General features: G+C 46.5%; 1 protein-coding gene across 7 annotated transcripts in view; it reads right to left on the reverse strand.

Moving 5' to 3' along the window:
• The window catches only part of ttc38 (tetratricopeptide repeat domain 38), a 95,520-nt gene that overhangs the window by 44,897 nt on the left and 25,367 nt on the right, over positions 1-25,256 (reverse strand). For 6 of the 7 annotated variants that reach the window (XM_086008935.1, XM_086008938.1, XM_086008934.1 and 3 more), the window contains exons 5-9: positions 23,902-24,075; positions 11,745-11,820; positions 9,935-10,054; positions 9,220-9,279; positions 6,729-6,767 (exon numbers count right to left, since the gene is read on the reverse strand). In XM_086008935.1, the coding sequence (XP_085865061.1) occupies positions 6,729-6,767; positions 9,220-9,279; positions 9,935-10,054; positions 11,745-11,820; positions 23,902-24,075 (469 nt within the window). The remainder of the gene's footprint in view (positions 1-6,728; positions 6,768-9,219; positions 9,280-9,934; positions 10,055-11,744; positions 11,821-23,901; positions 24,076-25,256) is intronic. The other variant, XM_086008940.1, reaches the window with a different exon arrangement.

A 25,256-nucleotide genomic window follows, 5' to 3' on the forward strand; every position in this document is an offset into this window, starting at 1 on the left:
AGAAAGGGGGATAGATACTGTTCTCTGCAGCCGCAACCGAGGGTTCCGAAGATTATGTTGCCTGCCTGGTGCCAGGGTTAAAGACATTGCCTTGCGGCTGGAGAAGAACTTGGGAGTGGGAGGGGGAGGATCCAGTTGTCGTGATCCACGTACGAACCAATGACATAGGTAGAACTAGGAATGAGGTTCTGCTGAGGGAGTTTAAGGAGCCAGGATCCAAATTAAAAAGCAGAACCTCAAAGGTAATAATCTCTGGATTGTTACCTGAGCCACGCGCAAATTGGCATAGGGACAAACACATTAGAGGTTTAAACGTGTGGCTCAAAGAGTGGTGTGGGAGGAAGGGGTTTCGGCTCATGGGGCACTGGCACCAGTACTGGGGAAAGAGGGAGCTGTTCCATTGGAACAGGCTCCACTTAAACCAGGCTGGGACCAGTGTCCTGGCGAACCGAATAACTAAGGCAGGAGACAGGTCTTTAAACTAATGAAGTGGGGGCGGGAGGATTCAGGAAAGAGTCAATTTAAAAGCAGCGAGAGAAATGTCAAGCCTCTAAAGCAGAGTAGAGTTTTGGGTAAAAATAAGCAGAGTGGGTCAGGAAGGGACAGAGAGAGTAACAAAGGTAACAAGGCATCAGTGCCTAAGGTGACATCGTGGAAAAGAGAAATAAGTCAAAGCTAAAGGCCCTGACGTAATAAAACTCACTACTCACTTGGTTTGAGCATAAAGCAAGGCTTTAATCAACTTGTTTCAGAACATGGAAGTCTAGTTGTATTTCACTAGTTCCTTGTCTTACAAAATGTCCCTGGCAAGCTGGGGCCCACGCCCGAGTATTTATACTCCTTGGACGGCGCCACCAGCCGTCCAACGTTATTTCATAAGTAGTTTCTTGATAATGAGATTTATAACAGGCACTATATCTGAATGCGCGAAGCATTCGCAACAAATAGATGAATTAATAGCGCAGGTAGGAATTAACAGGTTTGATCCAATAGCCATAACGGAGACGTAGTTGCAAAGTGGCCAAGGTTGGGAACTAAATATTCCACGATACATAACCTTTAGAAGAGATAGGCAAAATGGAAAAGGAGGAGGGGTTGCCATGATAATAAAGGTTGGGATAAAGACAGTCGAAAGAAAGGATCTTAGCTCCAAAAAAGTAGAATCAGTTTGGGTGGAGCTAAGAAACAGCAAGGGGCAGAAAACATTGGTGGGAGTTGTTTATAGGCCCCAAAACAGTAGTTGTAATGTAGGGCAGAGTAGAAATCAGGAAATTAGAGGCACATGTAACAAGGGTAATACAGTAATCATGGGGGACGGTAATCTACATATAGACTGGGTAAACCAAATTTGTAGTAATATTGTGGAAGACGAATTAATGGAATGTATGCAAGATAGTTTTCTAGATCAGTATATAGAGGAACCAACTAGGGAACAGGCTATTTTAGATCTAGTATTGTGCAACAAGAAAGGGTTAATTAATAACCTTGTAGTAAAAGGGGCCTTTAGGGAAGAGTGACCATAATATGATAGAATTTTATATTGAGTTTGAAAGTGACTTAGTTAAATCCAAAATTAGGGTCTTAAATCTAAACAAAACAAGCTATGTAGGTATGAGGGGCAAGTTGCCTAAGGCAGATTGGGAAACTACATTAAAATGTATGAGAATAGATGAGCAATGGCTAGCATTTAAAGAATTAATACATAATTTACAACAAATATACATTCCTTTAAGGCACAAAAACCCCACAGGAAAATTGGTCCAACCGTGGCTAATAAGAGAAGTTAAAGATAGTATTAGATCAAAGGAAGAGGCTTATAACGTTGCCAAAAAGAGTAGCAAGCCTGAGGATTGGGAGGATTTTAGAATTCAGCAAAGGAGGACCAAGAAATTGTTCTGTTGTGTTTATTTTTGAAAAGCCATCCGTGACTTTATGTGATAAAAGAAACTTGATGGCAAACTGTTGAAGTTGTGGGCTGTGTCATTTCGCAAATGGGACTTCCACATTGAGGGCTTAGGGCGACTTGCAATTGTCAGTATGGTGGTCAGAGTGATAAGAATCCGCAGGTTCTTGGCCATTGTCAATGCTCTGGTAAGAAGGTGTGAGGCAAAAGTGTTTGATTGGGCAGGCTAAGCAAATCTGGCCAAGATGAATGCATCCCTTGCAGCAATGTGCTCGCGTGTTGCTGCCCGCTGGTTGATGTGCCTCCGCAAGCTGTTCGTTGTCGCTCTCCTCCTCCTCATCATCCTCCTCATCCTCATCCGAGGGGGCTATGCAATGAGCCACTTGTACCTCAGGCAGCTGCAAGCCACGATGTTGTGCCATGTTGTGAAGTGTACAGCAGACCACGACGATTCTGGAGACCCTGGCTGCTGAGTACTGTAGGGCTCCACCTGATCTATCAAGGCATCTGAATCGCATCTTTAGCAAGCCGATGGTTTGCTCGATTATGGATCTGGTGGAAATATGGCTTAAGTTGTAGCGCTCCTCAGCTTCATTGGATGGCCTCCTCAATGGTGTCATTAGCCACGTCTTCAGGGGATAGCCCTTGTCTCCAAGTAGCCATCTGAAAAGTTGGTCTGGCTGACTGAAGAGCGGAGGCACACCAGACTGGTGCAGGATGAATGAGTCATGACAACTGCCAGGGTACTTGGCGCAAACATGCAAAATTTCCTTCTTGTGGTCACACACCAGCTGCACGTTGAGGGGGTGGAAGCCCTTGCGGTTGACAAAAATACCTGGATTGTGATGGGGTACCTTAAGGGCCACATGTGTGCAGTCAACGACGCCCTGCACCCTTGGAAAGCATGCCATATTAGCAAATCCAACCGCACGCGCAGTTACACTTGCATGATCCTTGGAGAAGTTGATGTAATTGTGCGCGATGGCAAAGAGGGCATCAGTTACCTACGTGTGCGCCCGCCTGAAGCAAAAAAGTTGAGTGTGGTGGTGACTTTGACGGCCACTGGTAAGGGGTGTCCACCCGCTCCTCTGAGCTCCAGGTCTTGCTGCAGCATTGCGCAGATGTCACCCACTACCTCTCGCGAAAGTCTGAGCCTCCTTTGGCACTGCTGCTCAGTCATGTTGAGGTAGCTCATCCTCTGTCTGTAAACCCTGTTTGGGGGGTATCTCCTGTGGCGACGTGCTTCCATGCACTGGCACCTTCTGGACTGTGCTTCTTCAGGTGGGTGAGCAGCAGCTTGGCGCTCCTGTTGTTGCTCCTGCAGTTGGTGCTGCTGTTGTTCCAGGTGCAGCTGTTGCCACGGATGCTCTTCATCCGAATCTGATGTCCAGGAGGAAAGGAAATAAATGGTTCCCATGCTTCTGGTATATACCTCAGTTGAGGAAACGCTCAGTAAAGGTGGGGAGAGGGGTTTCCCCAGGAGGTCACACTGGAGATGGATCTCAGCCTCAAAACTTCCACAATGAGTAGGCCTGCTAAAAGTTCTCCCAGACCTGAGAAAACAAAGTTCTGCCACCTGCAAATGATCATTGTTGAAAATTCCTTTTCAATGGTGGAGCTGCAGCTGTTAGCAAGCCATCCACTTGTGAGGCTGCCAGGATTAACTAGCGTGTTCCAGAGGAGACGTGCAGCACGGGGGAAATGTGTTAAAGTTAGAAAGGTCTCTCAAAATGGCATTATAGAGGCAATTAAGTGCTTGGAGGCAGGATCGAAACGGGGTCTGAAAGGCCACTTTTGGGAAAATTGATCAGAGGCGGGCTGGAGGCGGGATCAGAGCTGCCCGCCATGTTTTGCAATTTTAACACCTCACACGCCTCCAAACCCACCTCCTCGGGCCTGGCAAAATCCAGCCCTTTGAAGATGCAAAAATCTTCCTGGAAATAGTGGAGAACCAAGGGTCTAGCAAGAATGAGGAACTAAAAGAAAATAGTAATAGTAAAAAAGTAGTACTGGAGAAATTAATGGGACTGAAAGATGATAAATCCCCTGGACCTGATAGCCTACATCCTAGGGTTTTGAAAGAGGTGGCTATAGAGAAAGTGGATGCATTAGTTGTCATTTTCCAAAATTCCATAGATTCTAGAACAGTTCCCGCGGATTGAAAGGTAGAAAATGTAACCCCACTATTTAAGAAAGGAGGAAGAGAGAAAACTGAACTACAGGCCAGTTCGCCTGACATCAGTAGTAGGGAAAATGCTAGAATCTATTATTAATGATGTGGTAACAGGGCACTTAGAAAATAATAATAGGATTGGGCAGAGTCAACATGGGTTTATGAAAGGGAAATCATGTTTGACAAATCTATTAGAGTTTTTTGAGGTTGTAACTAACAGAATAGATAAGGGGAACCAGTGGATGTGGTGTATTTGGATTTTCAGAAGGCATTCGATAAAGTGCCACACAAGAGGTTATTAAACAAAATTACGGCTCATGGGATTGAGGGTAATATACTGGCATGGACTGAGGATTGTTTAATGGACAGAAAACAGAGAGTAGGAATAAACGGGTCATTTTCGGGTTGGCAGGCTGTACCTAGTGGGGTACCACAAGGATCAGTGCTTGGGCCTCAGCTATTCACAATCTACATCAATGATTTGGATGAGGGGATCAAATGTAATATAGCCAAGTTTGCTGATGATACAAAGTTGGGTGGGAATGTAAGTTGTGAGGAGGATGCAAGGAGGCTTCAAGGGGATATAGACAAGCTAAGTGAGTGGGCAAGAACATGGCAAATGGAATATAATGTGGAGAAATGTGAAGTTATCTACTTTGGTAGGAAAAATAGAAAAGCAGAGTATTTTTTTAAATGGTGAGAGATTGGGAAATGTTGGTGTTCAGAGGGACCTGGGTGTCCTTGTAAATGAATCACTGAAAGTTAACATGCAGGTACAGCAAGCAGTTAGGAAAGCAAATGGTATGTTGGCCTTTATTACAAGAGGATTTGAGTATAAGAGTAACAACGTCTTACTGCAATTATATAGGGCTCTGGTGAGACCACACCTGGAGTATTGTGTACAGTTTTGGTCTCCTTACCCAAGGAAGGATATACTTGCCATAGAGAGAGTACAATGAAGGTTCACCAGACTGGTTCCTATGGGGATTGTCCTATGAGGAGAGATTGAGTAGACTCAGCCTATATTCTCTAGAGTTTAGAAGAATGAGAGGTGATCTCACTGAAACATACAAAATTCTTACAGGGCTTGACAGGGTAGATGCAGGAAGGATATTTTCCCTGGCTGGGGAGTCTATAACCAGGGGTCACAGTCTCAGAATAAGGGGTCGGCCATTTAGGACTGAGATGAGAAGAAATCTCTTTACTCCGAGGATGGTGAATCTTTGAAATTCTTTACCCCAGAGGGCTGTGGAGGCTCAGTCGTTGAGTATATTCAGGACAGAGATCGATAGATTTTTTGAATATTAAGGGAATCAAGGGATATGGGGTAATGCAGGAAAGTGGAGATGGTGCACAGCAGGGTGCACAGTGCTTCAGGTACAGCTTTACCTTTCTGGCATTCCTCTGTTGGTTCTCCTCCTCCATCACAAAACAGAAATTGGGAAATTCCTAGTGGAAACCCATTGAGACACTTTGGGAGTCGGAGTAAAAAAAGGCAGCACCACAATAATTACCACTCAGACTCTTCAAAGGAATCAGTGGCAACAGAAGGAAAAAAATACACATAAGTAACGATTCTTACAATTAGAATAGTTCACCCTTTCAAGCTCCTTCACATGGCTTTAGATTATATAGATGCAAAGCTATCTTTAATAAATGCTGAATGTTTCAGCTCCCTCTCTCCAAAATCCAAAAGTCCTAATTTCATTTACCCAATTTAAGCATTTGTGGGTATATTTTCCTCTATGGGCACACACTGGGTGTCTGACAGGTAGAGAGCATCTCAGGTGCGCTCTGGCTGGGCATTAGGCCTAAAATCAGGGAGGAAATGAAAGCTCTGCTGTGGGCCTGAGAAAATACAACCCTGCCCATCAACACTGGGGCCTTCTCCTGGGACTGAATGCCTCACGTGACTCAGCTCCTCCTGGGGGCACGGATCAGGGGGATTGTGGGAGGATTACACAAGAGTACCTATCTGTCTACCAGCAGTCTTCATTCCGCCCTGGAGACCCCTGTAGATCCTCTGGCTGAGCACCCAACTCCCACACTTCATTATCATCCTAACAGTAGACCTGCTCCTACTACAGGTGTAGACCCAACTACATCCACTGGGGAAGCTCCAGGAAACCCTGGGGTAATGCACTGGGGGCAGAGACCTCATGACAGCCTGGTTGGCACCAGTTCCCCAGGTGTAGTGGAGGAGTAAAAAAAGGCAATTGCCACAGGGGCTCTTCAAAGAACTCTACTCTTTTTATGTGACACAAATCAGTCTTTGCTGCTAAATGCATCTAAAGGTACAAAGATCTGAGAAAATAGAGAGAGAACTGCTAAGTACTTTTCCCTTGAACAATGCTGGACTTGTATTATGTGAGAGGCAGAAAGTGCCAGTGTGCAGACAACTTTGATTCATCATAGTTTCCACTGTTAATAGAGCAGCAGGGTACAATGTCAGTAAAATACCCTTTGAACAGCACGTGTTCCAGGCACAGTGCAAACACTAAATACTGAAATATTCAACTTCAAGACATTGACCCCGAACTCATCCCTGAAATCAAATGAATGGGAAAAAAAAATCAGAAAACCTACACCCTCTGTACAATGGACTTCTGTTATGAAGTATCTTTTCAAACATCTCAGCTAGTTTATACTCACATGAGCATCATAGAGTGTGAGTGCCGCTTCATATTCACCCTGTGTGAGAGAACACCATCAATAAGAAGCAAACATTATCTAGGAATAAGGATGTAAACACAGTTGGGGGGTTCAGGGTAATGACTGCTGATATCAAGCACTCTAAGGTAAGGTGAAGTACTGCCCAGATCAGATAAAGTACAATCCAGCTACAGACTGAATCTCAGTGAACATATCTAAAACTCAGCTTCAGAAAGCATTCCTTATTTCACCAGTGTGACATTCTTACTTCTTCTGCCCCTCTGTGAGCTGCACATACCAGATAGTTTTGTGCTTTTGTATCCACTCACTGGGAAATTGGTCCAGTCTGGCCCCAATTCATTTCCCTTTGATAGATTTCATTGAATGCATTCAATTTTGCAAAACCCTGCTCTGCCAGTGGGAGCTGGCACACAGCTGGCGGAGATCGCAAGATCACAGGCACTTTGCCCGTATCATTCCATCCATTGTAATCAATGGACAGAAAGTCGTGAGCTCTCTCCCCGCCGGCTGTGTGTGAGGCCCTGCCAGCGGCAAGGAGCCTCGCAACATTTGTCCTCAAGTGAGACCGACTTCATAAATCATCATAATTTAGAACCAACATATCTGGGACCAGCCAGCCGGATCCCCATAGCCCTTTCCGGTCCTCAATATTCATCTGTTCCTATTACCTGGAGAAGCTTTTGTATCAGTAAGCAGCATATTGCCCATTTTATTTTGTCCAATTCGTGCCAAATTCGGGGCAATTGTTTTTGCTGCGATTCCATGCTGGTTATGAGCTGGTTTTGAGGCAGACCAAACTCATCGCATGGGCCTTACAGCCAACAGACCGATGAGATTATCATCCAATTTGAGTCAGATTTAAACCCAGGTATAGAAATAAACAGTCAAGGGCCCAATTCCCTCTTGGGTTATACTGCTAAACTGGAAAGGCAGGGAAGAAAAATTGGACAGGGAGTCATTCCACTAGGTCCCCACCTGCCACCACCCACTTCTGGGGTTTCCTGCAAGAAACCCTAATATGGGCAGGCGTACTGTAATTATAAATAAATGACAAGAATACGTAATATCATGGCCTAGAAATTACGTTTGCCTCCGCCAGGGCTTTTGCGCCCGAAATTTTGCGCCCGCGATAATTGCCGCTGTGCCCGCCAAAAATTCAGCTGCCCCGCGCCCAGACGGCTGCGGGCGCTAATGGAGGGTTTCAGCGCCTCGCTATGGGCGCTGAATGCAGGTTTGCGGCGCTAATCCCCCGCTGCGGCACCCGATGCGGTGCGGCAGGCTGGGGTACTGCAGGCCTCCTCCTTCTGTTAAGGAGGAGCTGCCTGCAGCCGACCGCTGACCGGTCGATTCGCCCGACAAATGAGCCCGGCACCTCGGAGAAGTGTCGGGCTCGCGGGCCACACACATCAGTGCCGCGGGGGGGGTGGTGGAGGAGTCCGGGGAGGGAGGTGCGGGCAGGCGGCCGCCGGGAAAGCGGCCGGCCGCCGCTCCACCTTAATGCGCCGGCGCTACGTGCTGCAACATCCCGTTGAACAATCGTTGGTTGCGGCTGCCACGGGCGAGGCGGCCGCAACTGAATTTGGGCGTCCGGCCGCGTTACCACGGCAACCGGGACGCTGCGCACACCGATGACGTCATCGGTGCCGGCGCAGCGCTACTGGCTAACGCCGATGGTAGGGCCCAACGCAATTTCGATCGCGGCTATAATTCCGGCGCAAGGCCCTCTAACGCCTCTAATTGAGCGCTAACCCCACCGAATTTCTAGGCCCATGTATTTACCATCATCTGCCCCATAGCAACACTGGGTGCTAGGAACACTTGTTCCTGGAGCACAAAGCTGCTACAGCATGGCACGAGCGGGGTCCTAATTTTTAAAATTGCCAAGGAAATGTAATCCATTGCAATTTAAAAAATGATATTTATACAAGATTGAGGCTCCTCTTCAGCTGCCCTGGAAGCAACCAACCCAGAAACGTTGCAGTAGGCACCCAAGGGTGCCACAGCATTCCCCCAGACCCCAAAGAGGCAGCCCCCCTCCCCAATGCAGGTGGGAATCCCACTGGGAGTCTGACTAAGATATTTAAATGACTGTCTCCAGGAAATCGACTGGGTTCAAGGACAGCTACTGAGATGGGCAGAGGTCCAGCCCCACGAACCTTATGCTGACTTTCCACCCAGGAAGAAAACTGCCTTTCAGCAGAACTCACTGCACCACTCAAACGCCTCTTGTAAAATAAATTGTCAAGCTATTTTCATATTGTCAGATCAGTTCAGCTCCTGTCAGTGACAGCATAACATTTTTACTGGTATAGATTCCAGCATGGCGGGAGTACAGGGTCCTTCGATCCAGTGGGACAGCTTGCAATGACTTTATACTGGAAGGTCAAGCTGTGTATATAAAATAGTAACATGATGATTAACAGATGCAAGCAAGCATGTGAAGGTGCAAGGGTCTAAATCACTTACAAACCTTTTCAATGTGGTAGAGTGCCCAGTGCCAGTAATTATGACAGGCGAGCATGTCAGAATCCTGTGAATAGATTGAAAAGACAATAATTTATTTTCTGCCCTTTTGCACCATTCCCTGACTGACCGCAGACAGGCCACCTATTCCCATCCCTCTGGCAGAGTTAGTCTTGAGCTAGTAGTTGTTCAGAATTGGTACTGGTTCACTTCATCTCAGATTTTCTGTATCTCATCTAACCCCAATAGTTATTGTACTGATAACAGAATCAAGATTTCACAACAGTAAAGTTTATCACTCAACTGAATGCTAAGAGACAGTTATTCACCTATTTAGCACCTTTTTTAAAAAAAAAGTACAAATGGGGGAACAAAATCCCTTCCCCTATTTTTCCCGGCAAGACACCAGCAATTAAGGCGGCAAAGGAAGGCGGGAAATCTGCTTTCCAGTCTGTCTCCATCTAGTATCGAAGTCTTTCACAGAAACCCAGCGACGACAGTTTTCCGTCCATTGTTCCCTCTGCTCCCCGACCTGTGGGGAGACTGAATGGAGACAAGCAACCTCCCTACAGCAGAGCAGAAATCAGTGGAGTTCAACCTGTACCCTCCAATTCCCATGGCGCTGTGTGTTGCTGTACCAGTCCGCTGCCCTAATTACATTTATGGCCTTTAACGGGGTTGGTCATGAACCACTTATCTTCGCTTGTCTTTCTTAGGTTTACCTTCCAGTTGTTTTCCGTCTGCTTCATGAACTTTAATCCAGCGTCCGCATCAGCACGCATCTCATATACATGTGCAAGGGAATGAACAGACCAGGCATCACTTGGGTTCAGAGCCAAGCCCTGGGGGGCGAGGGGTGGGGGTGGTTGTAGAGGAAGAGGAAAAGAGAACAAAAGTTTACACTGTGATTGTCAAAAAAACGTTATGTCCATGAATTCATGTGGGGCACAATCCCAGCCGTTACATCTGGATCTCCAGTGCCCTCCAGTGTATGTGGGGTCAGTTTGAGTGCAATTCATTGCATGGGGCTGGCAGGCACCTGTAGCACTACACGCACACCTTAGGTGCCCACCTGCCCCAGGCTTCTGCAAAATCTGGAGTCTGCCTGCTAGCTGCAGAGGGGAATGAGAAGCCTGGTGTCCCCTCCCCCCAGAGCCACAATGTAGGTCTCCCTTTGACCCCTTGCGTAAAGGAGTAAAGGGGCCAACACAAACATTTTATTTTAATTCTACTACTCTCCAGTAGTCCATGTCACTCCCCTGGTCTGGAAAAGAAAGAAGGTAAAAGAAAGCAACCATTTACCAACCAAACAGCAAAGGAACATGGTATTATATGCAGCCAGGCAGAGGTCCCTGGGTCCAAACCCACTGTAAGCAACACGACAGTAGGTATGAAAAGTCTTCCATTTGTGCACTTCTGTAAGTGTAATACACTTGCTTCCTGTGATTATCGCACCTATTTCTGTCATGATTTTATTGTCTAGAGGAACCCATATTATTTAAACAGCATTATTTGCCATTTAAATTAAACAGCTTTCAGTACAGTGTGGGAAAGCTCATTAGATTTTTTTCATCTTCTAAAAAGGATTCCCCTTCACCCTTCTGCAACCTTCATTTCTCATCCATTCCTCCCTCTCTCCCCGCCGCTCGTCGTCCCAACCTGCTCACTCCTACTATCTCTGACCGCCCAACCACCGATGCCTTTCCTCTTCCCCACTCTTCTAATGTAATTTTAAAGTTGAGCAACCTGTGGCATAGTTTGAGCATTTCTCAGAAATTGACATATCTGGAGATACCAATCAAAGTCTGAATTTACAAAGTACAACTGAGTATATGACCACACAGTACCTTGGTAATGGTCCAATAGTCCAGATTATATGGGTGTTGCCTTTTGGTTGTTCTCAGTCCCACCTTTTCACAATATCCCTTAATGCCCTTTCTCTGCTAAAACACATCGAGTTGTCTTTCCAAGCCATTTATATTACAATACTGTAGTGCTGAATCTCCAACTATTCTCTCTTGGAGCATGCTTTTCACTGCAAGCAGAGTTTCTGCGAACTAATCCTGGTGTCCCGTAGATTTTTCAACCTATGTCAGTGTGAATAATTTTTCTTTATCAAGCCACTTCATCATTTTGAAAACTTCTCTTAGGTCACCTTGAAGTGACACCAAATGCCAACCTTTCGTCATAACACAGACTTTCTAAGACCCAGTATCGTCTGACCCATGTGAACGCTTCAATGGCAAAACACCCTTCTGATGGTACAGTGACCAATACTGCAGAGTTTTATACAGATGGGGTTTTTTTTGAGGGGGGGGGGGGGTGGCGGGGGTTATCAGGTTGGATTGATCAATCTTGGTGTTTACTGAACAGGATGTTCAGATTTTGTACTACAGTAATCCTGTTGCATGGGGCAGAATCAACCAGTTATACAACAGATAGTCACCATCACCGATGTGATGAATAAAACTTCACACATCAAAATAACTCCTGCTGTCTTACTTATAGCGATATGTTTTAATTATCACTTACCTCTTTGGCTGTTTTCTCTGCCAGGTCATAAAAGTTCGTCTCCACCAGCCCGAATGAGTGCAAGCCTTTCAAGTAACTAGACAGGAGGAGAACACAAGGTTATCAATACAAATCAGTGACTTTTAATTCTGGTGTACGGTCTCTTTAATAAACACTTATTATGTTGCACATGGCTGCTCTTCAGCTGGATCCCAGTAATAACTCTCCCTCAAACATTTCCTTCTCCAGGTGTGCTGAATGGAAGCCATTGATGGAAATAAAAATCAGGAGAGATGTAAAACGGGCTGCCGACTCGCTATCACCCATTTTACACTATTGCACAAGGTCGAGATCTACCCCAATATGTTTGAAGCCCTCATATACAACAACAATAAAACATTCCAAGGCACTTCGCAGGAGTGTTATAAAACAAGATTTGACACCAAACCACATAAGGAGACATTAAGACAGGTGACAAAAAGTGTGGTCAAAGAGGTAGATTTTCCAGAGCATCTTAAAAAAGGAGGGAGAAGGAGAGAGGCGGAGAGGTTTAGGGAGGAAATTCCAGAGCTTAGGGCCTGGGCAGCTGAAGGTGGAGCGATGACAATTGGGGATGCACAAGAGATCAGAATTGGAGGTGCACAGAGATCTCGGAGGGTTGTAGGGCTGGAGGAGGCTACAAAGATAGGAAGGGACAAGACCATGGAGGGATTTAAAAACAAGGATGAGAATTTTAAAATCGAGGCATTGCTGGATCAGGAACCAATGTATGTCAGCGAGTACAGTGGTGATGGGTGAACGGGACGTGGTGCGAGTTAGGATATGGTCAAATTAGTTTAAAGCTGTCTGGGCAGAGAAAGAGGAAAGTCCAGTTGTCAGGTGATGAATGGCAAACATATTAAAATACTAAGTAGCCTAAAATACTTACAAAGGGACAAAGACAGTAATAAACTCTTAGAACTAAAAAAGAGGGGGAGGGGTCAAGTGAGGGGAAATTTAGAAATCTAAAGAGAAAGATCAAGGCAATAGAGCAGTGTAGCAATTTGGGTAAAAACAAGTAGTGTGACAGGAAGGGACAGAGAGTTTAATGGTAGCAGTGCAGCAGAGAATAAGGTCAAAGCAGGGAATAATGGTAAAAAAAATTATATTAAAGGCTCTTTATCTGAATGCACGAAGCATTCATAACAAGATAGATGAACTACTGGCACAAATAGAGATAAATGGGTTTGATCTAATAGCCATTACAGAGGCATGGTTGCAAGGTGCCCAAGGTTGGGAACTAAATGTTCCAGGGTACTTGACGTTTCGAAAAGACAGGCAGAATGGAAAAGGAGGGGGGAGTAGCTCTGATAACAAAGGATGACATCAGGACAGTAGTGAGAAAGGATCTCGGCTCGGAAGATCAGGAAGTAGAATCAGTATCAGTGGAGATAAGGAATGACAAGGGGCAGAAAACATTGGTAGGAGTAATATATAGGTTCTCTAACAGTAGCTGTACTGTTGGACAGAATATTAACCAAGAAATAGTAGGAGCTTGCAACAAAGGTAATGCAATAATCTTGGGGGACTTTAATCTTCATATAGAGTGGACAAATCAAATTGGCAAAGGTGGCCTGGAGGACGAGTTCATGGAATGCATTCGGGACAGTTTCCTAGAACAATATGTCATGAAACCAACCAGGGAACAGGCTATTTTAGATCTTGTATTGTGCAATGAAACTGGGTTAATTAGCAATCTCATAGTAAAGGATCCTCTGGGGCAGAGTGATCATAAAATGATAGAATTTCACGTTAATTCTGAGAGTGACTTGCCTAAGTCCGAAACTAGAGTCTTAAACTTAAATAAAGTCAATTATATAGGTATGAGGGGCGAGTTGGCTAAGGTAGATTGGAAAAATAGATTAAAAGGTATGGCGGTAGATAAGCAGTGGCTAGCATTAAAGAAATATTTTATAATTCTCAACAAAAATACATTCCACTGAGAAACAAAAGCTCCATGGGTAAAGTGATCCAACCGTGGCTAACTAAAGAAATTAATGAGAGCATTAGATTGAAAGAAGAAGCTTATAATCTTGCAAATAATAATAGTAAACCTGAGGATTGGGAGAGTTTCAGAAACCAGCAAAGGTTGACCAAAAAATTGATAAAAAGGGAAAAAATAGAATGAGAGCAAACTAGCAAGAAATATAAAAGCAGATTGTAAGAGTTTCTACAAGTATGTAAAAAGGAAAAGAGTAGCAAAAGTAAACGTTGGTCCCTCAGAGGCTGAGACAGGAGAAATTATTATGGGGAATAAGAAAATGGCAGAAATGTTAAACAAATATTTTGTATCTGTCTTCACAGTACAAGACACAAAAGGCATACCAAAAATGATAGGGAACCAAGGGTCTAATGGGGGTGAGGACCTTAACATAATTAATATAAGTAGAGGAAAAGTACTAGAGAAACTAATGGGACTAAAAGCCGACAAATCCCCTGGACCTTACGGCCTACATCCTAGGGTTTTAAAAGAGGTGGCTGAAGAGATAGTGGATGTATTGGTTTTGATCTTCCAAAATTCCCTAGATTCTGGAATGGTCCCAGCGGATTGGAAGGTCGCAAATGTAACATCACTATTCAAGAAAGGAGGGAGAGAAAAAACAGGGAACTATAGGCCAGTTAGCCTGACATCAGTCATTGGGAAAATGCTGGAATCCATTGTTAATGAAGAAGTATCAAGTCACTTAGAAAATCATAACATAATTAGGCAGTCAACATGGTTTTATGAAAGGGAAATTGTGTTTGACAAATTTATTAGAATTTTTTGAGGATGTAACTAGCAGGGTAGATAAAGGGGAACCAGTGGATGTAGTATATTTGGATTTCCAAAAGGCATTGGATAAGGTGCCACATAAAAGGTTATTACACAAGATTAGGGCTCATGGGGTTGAGCGTAATATAGTAGCATGGATAAAGGATTGGTTAATGGACAGAAAACAGAGAGTAAGGATAAATGGATCTTTTTCAGGTTGGCAGGCTGTAACTAGTGGGGTGCTGCAAGGATCAGTGTTGGGGCCTCAGCTATTTACAATCTATATTAATGACCTAGATGAAGGGACCGAGTGTAATGCATTCAAGTTTGCTGATGATACAAAGCTAGGTGGGGAGAACACAAAGAGTCTGCAAAGGGATAGAGATAGACTAAGTGAGTGGGCAGTAAGGTGGCAGATGGAGTATAATGTAGGGAAATGTGAGGTTATTCACTTTGGTAGGAAGAATAGAAAAACAGAATATTTTTTAAATGGTGAGAAACTTTCAAATGTTGGTGTGCAGAGAGATTTGGGTGTCCTCGTGCAAGAAACACAGAAAGCTAGCATGCAGGTACAGCAAGCAATAAGGAAGGCAAATGGCATGTTGGCCTTTATTGCAAGGGGGTTGGAGTATAAGAGTAAGGAAGTCTTGCTACAATTGTACAGGGCCTTGGTGAGACCACACCTGGAGTACTCTGCACAGTTTTGGTCTCCTTATCAAAGGAAGGATATACTGGCCTTGGAGGCAGTGCACTAGATTTATTCCTGGGATGAGAGGGCTGTCCCATGATGAGAGATTGTGTAGAATGGGCCTATACTCTCTCAAGTTTAGAAGAATGAAAAATGATCTCATTGAAACATACAAGATTCTGAAGGGGATTGACAGGGTAGATGCTGAGAGGTTGTTTCCCCTGGCTGGCGTGTCTAAAACTAGGGGGCATAGTCTCAGGATATGCGGTAGGCCATTTAAGACTGAGATGAGGAGGAATTTCTTCACTCAGAGGGTTGTGAATCTTTGGAATTCTCTGCCCCAGAGGGCTGTGAATGCAGAGTCTTTCAGTATATTCAAGGCTGAGATAGATTTTTGGACTCTAGGGGAATCAAGGGATATGGCGATCGGGCGGGAAAGCGGAGTTGAGGTCGATCATCAGCCATAATCTTATTGAATGTTGGAGCAGGCTCGAGGGGCCATATGGCCCACTCCTGCTCTTATTTCTTATGTTCTTAACCCATAATTAGAGATAAACGCCCGGAGTTAGCGGTCGGAATGACGGCGAACTGTCAGAGCACGCCGTCATACCGCCTTTGAAACTGACAGCTCTGAAACAGGCTGTGCCGAGCCCCCCGCCCCCAACCCAGAGCCAGCAATCAGTGAAATCTTGTAAATCATTGAAAGTGACGGAAACTTCGGCTCTTCCGCAGTAAGTGCGCTGTAAATTCCCCACTAAGAGTTAGACCCAAAGGGATTAGGTGTAACTGGGGTTTTAACAGCGTATTGACTGCTAAACAAATGTAAGGGCCTGGAAAATTCATTTTAATTTTTGTGCAGTGTGAAATTTGTCCATTTGAATACAATTTAAAATTTTTAAGAATCTTTTCAACAAAAATTGAATTTTTTTTAAGTTTGTGCATCTTTATTTCAGGTTTGCCTTTTCCCCATGTGAGAACCCCAGTCTCTCTTTTGCTCTCTCTAACTATTTTAAAAAGTTAGAATTTTAAGGGCTTACTCACTTCCTTGTTCGCTGTCTGTGAGAATTCAGCCTTTTGATTGGCTGCTTAGACAGCCCGTTGACGTCACAGCAGTTCGCACAAGGGAATCCCCATTAAGTTCCGTTGAATTGAATTCAAGATCAGAAAACCCAAAGGTCTCAACACAGGGATTGTGAGAGCCTTGTGCAGAGTGTACTTTGGGGCCAGCAGCAAATGCCTTTGCTTCACTGCTGACCGCAAATTCTGGGCCAAAATGTGAGCATTTAGAAATGCAAGGGTTAATCAAAGACAGGCAGGTTCGTTAAAAGCGTGTCATGCTTAACAAAATTAATAGTTGTTTTGGAGAAGTAACCAATTGTATCGAAAAAAGTCAGTAATGAGATGTCATCAATTTAAAATTGTCACTAGGAGAGCAGATAGGAGAAATGTCTTTACACAGGTGAGTGTTGGAGCATGAAATGCACAGCCCATTGCATCTTTTAAGGGCGATTTGGATTAAATGGAGAGAGACCGGTGTAGTGGGATTAATTTTGGGTTCCTCTAGCACAAAGACAGCACAGACACAATGGCCTAGAAATTCAGTATAGCCACTTTTGGGGCGGAAAAGTTTGCGCCCGGCGCAAAGTCGAGGCCACTTCGCCGATATTCAGTAGCTTCGCCCTAAGAGTTTGCTCAAGCGCTAAAACTGGCGTTACACAACTATCTTTAGGCGCAAAGCCGGCGGTGCTGAGCTAAACCGCCGAGGCCGGGCGCAGCGCAGGTGCGGTCATTTCTTGATTGACAGCAGACACCCTGGCGCCGGCCAGCTCTTAAAGGGGGAAGGGTCGAGTTCGTCTGCTGCCACGCCCTGGACACTGCAGCCCTCCAGCTAGGCCTAAACACTGCTGCTGAACAGAAATAGCGCCGGGAAAGATGCAGAAGGCCCGTGAACGAGCGCAGCGCTTCACTGGCCATGATTTGAGGGTGCTGGTTAGGGCTTTGGAGAGGAGACGCAAACTCTTGTTCCCGGACAGTGGCAAGAAGCCTGCCACCAGCGTCTACAGGAAAGCCTGGAGGGAGGTCGCCCACAGGGTCACATCCAACAGCGAGGTCCCCAGGACTGGTGTCCAATGCCGGAAAAAGTTCAATGACCTCACAAGGATTGTCAGGGTGAGTCCCCTTTCCAGTGTCCTCCTCATCCTTGCATGTGCACCTCACATTATGGGCAAAGGGACCTAAAAGCCCTAATGGCCAGCCCTCATCCAGCAGCTATGGGACTGGCATGAACATCAATTGCACATTCTGCACTTTACACACTGGCCAAGCTATTCGACCATGGGAGGCAGTGCACACAAGATCAGGGCACCACACTGGCCAAGCTATTCGACCATGGGAGGCAGTGCACACAAGATCAGGGCACCACACTGTACTTAGAGGCCGTCCTTTCTCTTGCAGGCCAAGCTGGCACACAATCAGAAGAGCCGGACTGTGACCGGGGGAGGCCGTCCCCAGATCCAGCAGCTCAGTGACCTTGAAGAGCGCGTGGGTAGCCTCATGGGTGCCCGGGTGATTGGCCCCGTTGCATCTGGAGATGCCGACCCTGTTCTGGGCACCAATGGTAAGGACATCACCTTTTGGACCTCTCTCGTCCCACTTGCGCTTCAGATCTACATCCTTTGCCACTGTCCGACCAATGCACTGAATGCCACCACTCATGCCTCCCTTGCTGACGCCCTCTCCTCACTCTAAAGCTACTCTTGTGCCTTCCTGCTTTCAGATGGTGAGGAGGAGGTCCCTGAAGCTGCCAGTGACAGCCCCTCGGAAGAGGAGGAGGAGGAGGAGGAAGAGGAAGGCGGCCCATCAGGGGAACCCTCAGCCGTGCCAGGGGATGCCAATGGAGGGGACACGTCTTCCCTGGAGGAGAGCCAGGGGGAAGTGTCGCAGGGGAGTGTAGCTCCTGTGCCCAGTGGCGTGCAGCAACGCGGGAAGGGTCGGGCAGCTCGGCGGCCTTCTCCCCAGAGGGAGAGTCCGGCCTCCAGTCCGGAGACGGTCCTCGCCAAGGAGGTGCGCCTCCTCGATCAAATGTCCGTGGACTCGGATCGCCGGCACACCGAGTTCATGGGGGTTGTGGCACGGTTGCCTGAGGCCATCGAGTCCCTGGCTCACAGTGTGGCCGATTTCGGCGCCTCACAGGTCAAGAGTTTCGAGCAATTCGAAGCAGCACAGGCCGCGAGTCGGGCCGAATTCGGGGCAGCACAGGCCGCGAGTCGGGCCGAATTCGGGGCAGAACAGTCCGCGAGTCGCCAGGTGATCAGTGGTGCCGTGCAGTCACTGGCTGGTCTGATGCGGGCACAGACCAGGGCAGTACGGGCACTCACTGCTGCCACACTCGCTGTGTCAGCCAGGCATCGCCAGGGCACCCGCCGCGCTGCAGCAGCACAGCGGTCTGTCCTTCAGCAGATTGCTGCGCATGCTGCAGTGCTGGCCCGGGCGAGTGCCAGTGTCTCAGGTGAGCAGCGAGCGCCTGCCATCAGCCAGCTTGCCCCCATTCCTGCAGCCGCCACTGCCACTCCCCCAGTGGAGCTGCGACGAGCTGCTGGAGAGACTGCTGCTGCCCAGCCACAGCAGTCACCAGCCGGCCCCTCGAGGGCCAGAGCTCGTCTAGGCCGACCCCCAAGGGCATCTGCCGTCACGCCATGTGCCCCTCAGGAGCCTTCCCCCAGCCTTGCAGCAGCCACTGGGCACACTTTGAGGAGGAGCAGCAGGGCGGCCAGGGGCCGCAAAAGGCTGGTCAAGGAATCGCCCTCGCGGGCCACAAAGTAGAGGGTGTGGGCAAATGTGTTTTTATATGGGGATGGTTGTTTTGTTTATGGGGATGGTTGTTTTTGTAAGGCCGAGGGTGAAGGCCATTTTTGTGGAAATGTTTTGTTATTCCTCCCCAGGTTGTGGGAGTGAGTCATGTGTGTGACTGTTTTTTGGGGGTGTTGTCTGTTTTTGGGTTTCATGTGGGAAGGGCCCTGAGTTTGTTCAATAAAGCATTTTATTTATTCAGCTTGTCCATGTTTGATGTTTGAAGTGGTTGTTGCCTTAACCGGCTGAGGGCTTGCGGAGCGGCTGCATTCAGGTCCCTTCATTGCCACAAGCCATTCCCTGACAGGGGGCCTAGAAGTGACGTTCAATAAGCCGCCGACGGGCGGCCCTTGGACCTTGTGCCTCCCTCCTGGGCTGGTACTCCTCCTCCTCCTCATGCTCCTCCTGCTGAGGTGGTGCTCCAGCGTTAGGTGGCAGTGCCTGAGTCCTGCGGATAGCCAGGTTGTGCAGCATGCAGCAAACGACCACGACCTGGGAGACTCTCTCCGGCGAATACTGCAGAGATCCTCCGGAACGATCCAGGCAGCGGAACCATTGCTTGAGGACGCCAATCGTTTGTTCTATGATGTTCCTAGTGGCTTGATGGCTTTCGTTGTATGCCTCCTCAGCAGGGGTCCTGGGCGCGCGGAGCGGGGTCATGAGCCAGGTACACAAAGGATAGCCTTTGTCCCCGATAAGCCATCCTCTTGGGGGAGGCTGTGCCTGGAACATGTCAGCCACAGTAGTCTGTCGCAGGATAAATGCATCGTGGCTGCTGCCTGGAAAGCCAGCATTGACAGCTAGGATGCGCTGCCTGTGGTCACACACCAGCTGTACATTGAGGGAATGGTAGCCCTTCCGGTTGCGGTAATCCTCGGCATTGTCGATAGGTGCCCGCAAAGCCACATGCGTGCAGTCAATGGCGCCCTGCACCATGGGGAAGCCCGCTATTCTCGCAAATCCCACTGCACGCTGCTGCTGCTTCTCCAGGGTCATGGGGAAGGAGATGAATTGGTGTCTCCTTCTGAAAAGGGCATTGGTCACCTGGCGGATGCAGCAATGCAAGGCGAACTGGGATATGTTAGCAATGTCCCCAACAGCGGCTTGGAAGGAGCCGCTTGCACAGAAGTTCAGAGCCACCGTGACCTTCACTTCCACCGACAGAGACGTCCTGCACCTCAGCTGTGGACGCAGATCTCTGTGAAGCAGCTGGCAGATCTCTGCAACCACCTCCCTTCTGAAGCGCAGCCTCCTAACACACTGCGCGGCAGGCATGGTGAGATAGGACACCTGCTGGCGGTATTTCCTGAGTGGGTAAGGCCTAGGTTGCCGACGCCTGTTGCCCCCTCTGCGTCTAGCCAGGGCTGCCCCTCTCACACACCGTCTGCGAGCCCTTCGCACATAATGCTGAAACTGAGGGTTGGCACCCCATGCAGCCCCCATAATATACTGGCAAACAATGACCTCACAATGAAGGCGAATTGCCAAGCTCTGGCCTGAAGCCAAAAATACCTCTCCTATGTTGGGCCAAAGCAGTAAGCTCTCTTCCTTGGTCTCTGTCCATAAATCCGTTGCACAAGAGTGATTGCTGCAAAATGGCTGGCCTTTATAGTTCAGGGTAAGTGCCCTTTAATTTGCGCTCCCCGCGGCCCGCATGGCCTCTGCTGCGTTCCAGTTCACAGTTCTTAGGACCGCCACGCCCACATTGGGCGGGCGCGACTGAAGTTCCGGATTGGGGCGCACAAAGGGCGTTGCACGAGGAAATGACGTCATAATCTGCGCGCACAGCTGAGCGCGCGCAAACACTTTGCGCCGGCGCTAAATGTCTACTGAAGTTGGGCGTAGGCGCAGATCGCGCTGCGCCCGGCCGCTAAGTGCCTAGCGCTCGAGATCTACTCCTCCTAAGGCGCTAATGGCTGGCGCACGCAACTGAATTTCTAGGCCAATAGATCAAGTGGCCTCCTTCTGTGCTGTAAACTTCTACGATACAATATGAAATGGATTATTGGATAATCTGATCCAGAGAGTGGTATTTTTCACAGCTAATTGGTTAAATTCAGATGGTTATTTTCTTCCAGCAGCAGTGTAGATCCAAATCTTAATTGAAATAGTATTCAATGGTGTGCGATAGCAGGTATAAGATTCTGCAAGCAGGAAGCCAGTTGCAGAGCTTTGTCATCTGCTGCAATAACACCAGCACCCAACCTGCAACATAAACATGGCACTGCCCAGTGGCAGTCAATGTCACTACTACCCTCAACTTTTCTGCCTCTGGCTCATTCCAAATTGACATTGTTTTATAAGCTAATGCATTAGCCACACTTGTATCAAATAGTTAACTGCTGCATTTGCTACTGAAGAGCAACAGGAGCATGACAATGGCTGCCCAATATCACTACATTGCTGCCACTGATAAAGTACAGGGGCCATTCATGATAGCCATGTGCCATCCTGTTTCTGCTTTACCTTCTCAAATTCACTAAATAGATATTCTAGGGAATGTGCAGGTATGCTCATGATTGCAAACACTGAGGAAAGTGACCCCAGGGACTGTGCACTGCTGCTTAGCAATGCAGCCAGGCTGCTCTTCAAGGGCTAAAAAGATCGAATCCTGGCTGGACAAGACACCTTCAAACAGAACTTGCCTTGTAATATACTACATGTGATGACCTGTGTGGTAGTGAGTGTGGCGTGGGACAAGAGCAGGGTGGTATTTGCCCTGAACAGGGAGGCCTGCTGCTTCACCTTCCCTATTTCTTCCATAATCCTACATTTAAAGGATGTTCAAGGTTGTCTATCCCAGGGAGTCAAGGGCTTAAACTAATTCTGATCCTTTCTTCAGTTCAGGTCTGTTTTCTTGTATTGTGTGTCATAGGAATACACAGAAGTTACAACGTAGAAACAGCACATTTGTCCCAGCCTGTCCGTGTCAGTATTTACCCTCCATCTGAGCAAATAGTCCGAATCACATTTGCCTGCCCTGATCCTGTATCTCCTTTTCCTTCCTCCACTTATCCAATCTGATCTTGAATGTTGATATCGTTTCTGCCTCAACCACTAACGCTTCCAAGCCTGAACTCGTCTGTAAAGAAATTTCACTTGCTCTCTGTTCCAAATCTCTTACATTTCAACTTGTACATCACCGCTCATTCTAGTCCCATCAACTACTGGAAAAGGTTAGTTTGTTTCTATTTACCCTGTCCCATCTTTTCATAATTTTAAATTCCATCATATTGCCCCATAGTCTGTATTGTTCTGATGAAAAAAGCCCTAAGTTTTTAAGTCTTCATGTTTCTATATCCTCATACACACAGACAGATGTGCAGCATACAGCCCATCTTGAATGTCATTAACTGACCATGCATCATGCACCTAAGTTGTACCACAACTTGATGCGTGAAAGCCTTAGAAAATACGAGTGTGTCAACACTTTCACTTGTGAGTTGCAGCTTGACTGTGTGCTGTGCTGGATCATGGCTATGTTTGAGAAGCAACAAAAGATTTGGAAGGCTGTGAAAGGGCTTGGCATGGCCAACAGTAAACATTGATTTGGTTAACATGTAACTCTTTGTGGCATGGAATCTTGGACCATCTACCTGGTATACGATACTGTTAGATAGTCTTAGCTTTCCAAAATCCTTAAAGGGTGCAGTCTTCCCACGCATCTTTTACCAAGTCCTATGAGTAATGTGCACAGCACTGTGTCTGGTGCACTGGAGCACTAAAAAGGGAAAATATTTGTAACACAAACTCCTTGTACCCATCTCATACAGCAGCACATCTACTTTGCCAAGGTGTCAGGATTTGCCTACAGCCGCCCCTTGTGCCTCCATTTTCAGTGACTGATGGATGCACAAAGATCCAGTCTGTGTGGCACTGTGCGAAGACTGGAATATTTACACAAAGGACATCCTTCATCATGTCGTGCGACATCACCAAGTGAGACAGATTAAGAATAGAACTAGCAGCTCAAAACTGGGCCTCTATGAGGCAATGTCAATTTCAGATAAGATAAAACTTTTCTGTTTACTGCATTTTAAATCTGCAAACCAATGAGATCTAAGATCAAAATAACCATTTACTTCTTCAGTTAAAAACAAAACAAAGCAAAGCAATAATTATTTGTACCATGTTGGATGATGAATGGAGGAGGTCATTGATGTGAAGAAGGAACAGAATGGGAACGTAGGAGCAGGGCTAGGCCATTCAGCCCCCCAAGCCTGTTCCACTCGAGAGCTGAATAGAACGAGGACAGAGCCTGAAGGAAGAAAATGGTGGCAACACTCAGCAGGTCAGGCAGCATCTGTGGAGAAAGGAAGGAAAGGTTAATGTTTCAGGTCACTGACTCTTTGTCAGGACGGCTAAAATGTTAACCCTATACCTTCCTTTCTCCACAGATGCTGCCTGACCTGCTGAGTGTTTCTAACAGTTTTGTTTTCATTTCAGGATTCCCAGCACCTGCAGTATTTTGCTTCTTGTACTGGAGCCTGAGGAGACCCCAAGTTAATTAAAATGTTAGAAGATGAACCATCAACTACAGTACAGACAGTAGTGACTTGATGGACTTGGAAACAGCTTTGATGGAAACCATATGATGGTGTGATTGATAGACTTCCTTGTGGCGATACTGACGATAGCTGTGGAACAACAAGACTAATCAAAAACACATCTACCTCTGGGGAAGGCCAAAGAGCAAGTTACTGAATTTCAAATCCAACATCACTGATTGTGGAGACTTATTTATATCCTTCCTCCCCATTTAATCAAGCCACATGATTGAGTAGCTACTAAAAAATTGCTGGTGGCGTATTTTCTGACGGCATTTTCTGATACTAAGACGGAGTACCTACCCATAGAGAGGAATTTGTGGTGTCCAGTGAGGAAGGATCCGTGCAACGGAGTCTCTTAACTGTTGCTGGTGACCCAAATAGAAGTAGGAATCGTATGCCAGCCTCAATGCCAGCACATCAGTTGGTTGATACAAAAGGATCTGTTCCCATATGCTACATGCTTTTGGAATAGACCTAAAGAATCAAAAGGATCTTAGTATGAACCTCATCGAAGTGTATAAATTATTTTTCTTGATGAATTCAAGATGCTAAATCCATTTTGAATCAGCTTTTAACAATTTTCTATCTGAAACTGGACAGACTTGCTAATTTTCACATTTTAGAGATCACATGATTTTGACTCTACATCCCTCCTTCAGCTGAATATCGAAACAGTGGGGGTGAAGTTACACGAGGGTTCCCTTGCTCCCTGTTTTTCCGGGGTTTTCACAGCTCTTTCACCAGTTACAGTGGATGAACGGGAGAACCCTCTCAGAAATTCACCCCTAGGGTATGATGTGCGCCGTAGTAGATTTTTTATGGCTTTGCCGGGTACACCATGGAAGATAAGTCAGTCAGTTGACAATTACATATATATTTATCTCTATATTGGCCCAGAAATTCGGGTTGGGGGCTTCCCGTGGGTGCAAGCCCCCGACGGCACTTACCTACCGCGCCGGCCGTTGAGATGTGGGCCCTCGTGGAATTGCGATCCTGGGCCTCCTCCAACTGCCGGCGCGCAATGCTTGTGTATCCCAGGGGCGCAGTTAGTTCAATGCGTCCCCTGGGATCACGTGGGCCATGGAGAGCCAATGGTAGCAGGGAATGCTTCATTCATAAGTTTGACAGACCTGTCAAACCTATAAATACAATAAGCCCCAAAACATCACTAAATCTTCAAATACATTTTTTAAAAATCACATTTTAAAAATAAAACTATAAATTACATGAAATAACTATTTTAAACAATAATTTAAATTTTTGAAAAAAATAATTTTATTTTCCAACGGGGCTAAAAATAAACTTACCTTTCTTTAAAGTATTTAAAAATAATAAACCTGTGGAAAAAATGTTTTAATTTTAATTAATTCACCACTTACCTTATAACTGCTTTTTACATGTCTAACTTCTGGAGACTTACCTTCCCGGGAAAACCTGCAAAAAACACAAGTTCGATGCGCACGCGCAGCCTCTCCCGCGCACGCGCTCCACCTCTGAACCCCTTCTTTCAGGGGAACGGAAGTGCTGGTTTCCCGCGCATGCACGATACCGGCACTTCCATTGGGCTTACGGGTGAGTACCCCATGCGTACTCACCCGTGGAGACCCGAATTTCTGGGCCAATATATTAAATGTCTTACAAATGGTATTTATTTA

This window comes from Somniosus microcephalus, chromosome 16 (assembly GCF_052327205.1).
Source record: "Somniosus microcephalus isolate GS21.2 chromosome 16, FLI_Smic_1.0, whole genome shotgun sequence".
Taxonomy (NCBI): Eukaryota; Metazoa; Chordata; class Chondrichthyes; order Squaliformes; family Somniosidae; genus Somniosus; species Somniosus microcephalus.